The sequence below is a fragment of the Paralichthys olivaceus genome, chromosome 23 (genome assembly GCF_024713975.1).
Source record: "Paralichthys olivaceus isolate ysfri-2021 chromosome 23, ASM2471397v2, whole genome shotgun sequence".
Taxonomy (NCBI): Eukaryota; Metazoa; Chordata; class Actinopteri; order Pleuronectiformes; family Paralichthyidae; genus Paralichthys; species Paralichthys olivaceus.
This window is the reverse complement of record NC_091115.1, coordinates 5,967,990-5,974,375: the sequence shown is the minus strand read 5'-3', so window position 1 is coordinate 5,974,375 and position 6,386 is coordinate 5,967,990. Positions and strand designations below refer to the sequence as shown.

The following is a 6,386-nucleotide window of genomic DNA, read 5'->3' as shown; positions in this document are numbered from 1 at the left end:
TAGCCAGTGGTGAGATATTTGACTTAAAGAAGAAGAAGCAACGTATAAGACAGATTCTGACCTCGCTGCATTCGCCTTCTGTTAGATTTCACATTCATGCTAAGATTGAATGAATTTTAAGGCTTTACACGACAAAGACCCTGTGTTTGTCAACGACTCAACTCCCTGTGACTCCCTCCCTTTACCATCTAATCTTAGATTATGATGATGATGATGGTCATTTTTTGGTAGTTCACTGAGTCCTACAGGAGACGAAAGTTTATCATAGACGTTCCATGTTTGTTGCTCCTTTTAAATCCCTTTTTGAAAGGTTCTGAATTAAATTTTTTATTTGTTTTTAATTGTATTTGTTTGTGAAACTTTGTAACTTGGTTATGAAAAATGCTATACGATACAATTATTATTATTATATCGTTATTATTAGAGGTAGTGGTAGAAGTAGAATTCCCTCTCCCTGCAACCCTCAGATAATGGATAAATAAGTATTATTATTATTATTATTATTATTATCACATTCCTGTGTCCTGCATAATAGAACATAATAATTATGGGCGTAAATCCTCCAAAGTAAAAGTACCCTTCGTGCAGATAAACTTTGTGACTAATGTTGTTGTGATTTATTGTTATGGATGGCTTAATTGGATTTTTAATACTGTTGCATCAATGTTTGAGCATCATTTCCTGTTGCACTGTGTTCCTGGCTGAGATGACACGCCAGGCAGTCACAAGATAAGTCTGAATCGTCAGGAGATGATTTTAGAAGAAAAACAAAGTTGCACTGAACAAATGTGTTTTCATTTTAAGGTTATTTTCTTGATTTACGTGAAACCACGTTCAGACCTTGGAGGGGGATTTTCAGTTTTGTGTGACGTGTGTGACAGATCTCAGAGGAACAAACAATTAAAACCAAAAATTTTGTCAACAACTAGTTTAAATTAGAAACAATCCCTTTGATTATATTTTATAAATGATTTATGTAATATTCAAACGGAAGATCTCAATCTGTTGTGAAATCAATTTAGTGAAGTAAAAACAATGATTTGCCTGTAAATTATCAAATCAAGTTGCATTAGACAGATATACTCAAGTAGAAATACAAGTACAGAAGTAGAATAAATGTACTGAGTAATTTTCCGACCACGATCGGTAATAGATGATTAACATAGCAGTAGAAATCCCTGCATACATGGTGTCATTTACCCATCAGACTTCACAGCATTAGATTCCGACATGGTCATTTTACCAGAAGGCCTCATCCACGCTGCTGACCGAGCTGATCCCAGCCTCCCCCCCCCCCCCCCCGGTGACCAATTATCGAGAAGTCGTACCGTCTCTCCGCTGCAGTAAAGGGACACGGAGGAATTCGATGCCTCTGTCCTGTTGCAGTCATAAAAGCCGACACACCGAGCAGAGCAGATATCAGATCATGTTTGGACTTTTTGAAGCCGCACTTTTATAGATTTTCCCACTGGCCGATCCCTGGAAAGAAATCTTGGAGGGGCGCCTGTACCGCACTCCACACTTAAACAAACAGCGAGCCCAAGAATATGAAAGACGTAACATCCATATATTATTATAGTGGTAACCTTAAATGAGCCATGCAGATATGATTTATGTCACTATCACTGAGCAGATACGCTGTTCTGCAGAGCCGGCTGTTAACCTTCTCCTCAGATATTCCTATTTCATTTCTATTAGAATTAAATTAAACGTTTGTTGGCTTCATCACACTTTGTGGAAATTCAACCAATAATTACCCCAGGGTAAAAAGAGGTTAATAGCAATAATCTGTTCAGCTTCTTTCCGTGCGTCATGTTTTAGAAAGCTGGGTTTTCTTTTCTGGATTGATTTAATGGTTCTTCTTCGTCTGTCGTATTCCAACACAAATACACAGCTGCATAAATGTACCAGGGCCTCGTGCCAGTTTGTCCGTTCTGGGCTACTGTAGAAACATGGCGGTGTCCACGGTAGCGTAACCAACTCCCTATTTAAATATAAAAGACTCATTCTAAAGTAATAAAAATATATTGTTTTGAATCTAAGGTGGCTGCACAGTTAATGCGACTTAGTTATGAGAACGATATCCAATATTTATAAGTAGATCCTTATAATTTCTGTGCACTGTACCTATAAGATCCGTTTACATTGTCCGATGTAACAAATTAAAGATTTCAGAATCCAGAATTTGGAAGAAAACTTTCTCCTTTTTAATGTGAATTTCAAGAGAAACAGATTCAAAGGAACGTGACGAGAACAATCTTTTTAACTTCAGTCATTTGTCGCCCTCTGCTGGCCAGAATGTCTCCCTCCAGTCCAGACTTTGACCTGCACCCCAAAAGAAAAGTTTCTGGAGATCAGAACAACCTGCGTTATCTCATTCACATCACAGAGGCGGTCACAGATTTAGTCCAGATTCTAATGTGGACTGACGTCCCAGGTCTGCGGCGCGAACAGAAACCTCTGGTCCGTCTGAATCTGGCTCCAAGTGAGAGAAACTCCCGGCTGAGTCCAGCACTGAGTCACAGGGCGGCCTGTCCGCACCCCCTCGCTTATCACAGGGAGGGACGTCCTGGTGTCTGCGGGCCGGTGGACCAGTGGAAAAGTGAATCCCTCCGAGTGCAGAGCCAGTGGGGCCGTGTCTATGTTCTGGCTCATCAGGTTGTTTGATGAGTGGAAGAGTGATGGAGGCAGGGAGATGGACGTCACACGTGCAGGATTTCTGACACCTGAACATCAGAGTGAAGGAATCCGATTTGTTAAAAACTCATATTTGTGTCTTTGTCAAACTTCAAGTGATCACATGTCAGTCATTTAAAAAAAACTCAACATAAAAAGGCCACTATTTAATTATTTTAGCCTTCGACATCAGTTACTGTATACATTTTTATTTAGAATTGAAAACACTGGTTTGATGAAACTGATTTTACCTGTTTCTGTGGAGAGAATGCAGCCGTTTTGTAATTTCCGAGAAACTGTGTCATACGAGGAGGAGGCATCTGAGTGTTGATGGTAGATTCTCGGCACTGGTGTTGCCTTCAAATCAACACAAACAGTTAACACTTCCAATGTGGCTACAAACAATATGTTCCTCTCCCCTGGCAATATGGACGTCTTGGATTCAAATGATGCTTTGAAATGACAGAAGTCTGTTTCTGACTTCGGCTGGAGACAGTCGAGCTCATGTTAAGACCCCGTCGCTCAAAGAAAAGAAGCTGAGGGGCTTCAAAGTTTCTCCCACAAAGTGTTACCTCCCTCTGTACCTGCTGAGATGTGAAGCTCTGCGGCATCGCTGGATTCACAGGAGGAAAATCTCTTTGCTTTTGAACATCTGTGAAGGAGAAAAACATTTTGTCAGCTTGGAACTTTCCACTCAGTTTAGTTAATTTTGTTGTGGTTGAAGGAAAGTGTCACACACATGGTGTCTAGGCCCCAAATACACACACGCACACACACACACACACACACGCACACACACACTTACTCTGAGTGGCGATCCTCTGTTTGGTTTCCCTCCTCCACTTCGCCCGTCTGTTTGAAAACCAGACCTTTGTGAGACATGTGGAGAGCAGAAGTTTTAATGATGGACAAATACATGTCACGTCTGTATTGTCCCACGTGTGGAAAACTGATTTGCAGCCATAGATCCACAGCATGCAACAAAAACACAACATCAACTGTGACAATAACACAATAAAATGCAAAAAAAACACAGAAGCCAAGAACAAAAGTGCCGGTGTGCTGAAATACAAATGTTCAAAGTAGCTTCAACTAAATCTGTCCTCAACCCTCGACTAGAGTTACGAAATTCAACCAGGAAAAAAATGCAGAAACCTCAAGGAGAGCCACCAGTGAGGGTCTGCAAATATACAAATATCTTCTTATTGGGTTTCCAAATGATATAACAATACAAAAGAATAAAACAGATTCAATAAAACCTCAATACAGTTGAGAAATCTACCTTGATGGTTTCCTCGGGAAGTTTGATTCTGTTCGACAGTTTCTCCCTCAGGTACATGTCTGCATACTGGCTGTGAGAAAATTCTGATTTGGGAGATGGGAACAGATACTTATTTTCTTATAATTGTGGGGGGGGAGTATGTAAGTAAGTGTTAGTTTGACAGATGCATGGACTCTCAAAGATTTTTTCCGTCACCTTGCTCAAGTGCTCTGCTCTGCTCTGGGGTGAAGGTGGTGCGGTTTCTCTGCTGGACACCTTTAACTCTGAGGTCATCACTGCAGACTGTGTCTCTGTGATTCAGCTCATCTTGAATCAAATGATCAAAATCTGTGCAGCACACACACACACACACACACACATTACATCAGCATCACAGAATGTCATTTCCATCTGGACTTCCCCCTCTCTGTTTATTAGTTCACCCAAATCGTGACGTGTGTTTATGTGGGAAATAAACAGGCTTAATTGAATTTTATAAACTGGGAGAACTCAACAAGAGGATTTGGGAAATGATGCATCTTGTATTCTGGTTATTTTGTTCCATAACATTCATCAACTGGAGTTTACAGGTTGCTCAGGATTTCCCTTGATCCTCTGCGGGTGACTTACCCGGCTCTATGTGCGCACTGAGCTCCATGCACATGGGTCCATGCTCCAAGTGGATCTTCCTTAAAATCCGGTTTATGGATGACACCTTGAAGAGAAACATTACGCAGTGAGAAACGTTTGCACATATTCAGTTTTCGGTTACATCCCAAACTAATTGATTTCAGTTGCACTTACGCTGGGAATTTTGGAGACTTTGCAGAACCGCGCCGCAGCCATGCGTTTCCGGATCTCCCAGGCGAAAATAGTCGGGTTCTCCCTCTTGCACTGGATGATGGTGGCGATGACGCCGGGGGTGAGGAGTCGAGGTCGGCTCCCTCCCGTGGTCTTGGGCTCCAGGAGTCCCGTGCGTCGGTACCGGCTCAGGATCTTACTCACGCACCCGTTGGACACCTGGCACAGGATTCCCACGTGAGCCACTGAACGTGTTTTAGCTGTAAAACTATGACAACAGTGTTTTTCCTTACCCGCAGAATTCTGGATATTTGACTGGGACGAACCCCCTCTGAGGCCAGCTCGATCATTTTCCTCCTCTTGGATTCAGGGAGAGGTCTGCCGTTCAGAAACATGCCTCCCAGCTGGTTCACACGTCCACCACCTTATTACAACAAGTCTATACAGTTGAATTTTGTCTTTAAATTACATTTTTACTACAAAAATGACATTTACACTTGTTCATATTCAACCTTCAGGCTAAAAAAGTCTCAGCAGGTAGTTTCCTGGATGTTTTATGACTGTATGGATGGTTTAGAGCGCAGAACTCATCCAAGGCCCAACAGCCCCGTTAAATTCAACCAAGCTGCGCCAAATTGCGCACAGTCATAAATATCAGTCCTCTAAACATGCCTGATTATTTTTATCCAGATCCATGAATTATTTCTCTGGGATTTTTTTGAGAATTTGGAAAAAGGCCTATTTCGCAATCTTGGAGAAAGTGGGAAAATTAATTCCTGGATCCGCCACCTGATCCGGATCCACTCCAAAATTAAATGGGGTTCTTCTCAGGCCCATATCCACCAAGTTTCGTTGAAATCCATTGAGTAGTTTTTGTGTAATCTTGCTTACAACCAGCGAACGCCCAGGGACGAAAACTGGATTTCTAATCAAAGCATTAAAGTGCGTAAAAGTATTGAAGAAATTAACCTTTATTTTGCAGATCAGCGTTGGTTCCGCACATCTCCACTCGCTCCCTGCAGCCTAGATGATAAAGCTGATCACAAAAAATAAAAGTCTTACAGTGATGAGGATCCCTGGAAAAACACGACCTCGGACGCACTCAAGTCTGTGCGCCTCTGCAGACTGACAATAAAGGACTGACGCGCCTCCGCAGACATTTATAGGCCCGCAGAGCTCAACATGACGCGGCGACCTGTTACCAGAAATGTCAACATTAGCTGGAAGTGAATGTGGCCAAACATCATCTTTAAATGTTTATATAGTCCCCAAATGTATTTTCCTAAAAAAAAACCTAAATGTGAACTTTTTATTTCTTCCAGGAAAATTCCAAAAGCAAGTGCAGCAGTTTGATTTAAGCGATGGGTCGAATATGACATCAGTCATGGAGATTCACGATGCAGAGAGAAACTGCTGTGATTTAAATCAGGTGAGTCCAGCATTTAGGTGTTTCACTTATAAATGTTAAGTGATATAATAAATCAGAAATAACTGATCACAGGTTCTCTCTCGAATGCATGAATTTGATTAATAAGGTTAAAATAAGATGAATTGTGTCTATTAATAAGAAATGTTTTCATTATCTTTGCATTGACTTGTTTAGAAGGCATATTCAGACAGTTGCTGCACCAGAGACTTGATTTTTTCT

General features: G+C 41.4%; 1 protein-coding gene across 1 annotated transcript; it reads right to left on the bottom strand.

Annotated features, from left to right (window-relative positions):
* Positions 1-2,188: 2,188 nt before the first annotated feature.
* On the bottom strand, positions 2,189-5,849 carry pax4 (paired box 4). The gene is made up of 10 exons (XM_020092184.2): positions 5,708-5,849; positions 5,032-5,162; positions 4,742-4,957; positions 4,568-4,652; positions 4,154-4,285; positions 3,959-4,041; positions 3,482-3,545; positions 3,261-3,328; positions 2,928-3,033; positions 2,189-2,726 (listed from the first exon to the last, which is right to left on the bottom strand). The coding sequence occupies exons 1-10, from the start codon at positions 5,739-5,741 to the stop codon at positions 2,416-2,418; spliced, it is 1,230 nt and encodes a 409-aa protein (XP_019947743.2). The 5' UTR covers positions 5,742-5,849; the 3' UTR covers positions 2,189-2,415.
* Positions 5,850-6,386: the final 537 nt, after the last annotated feature.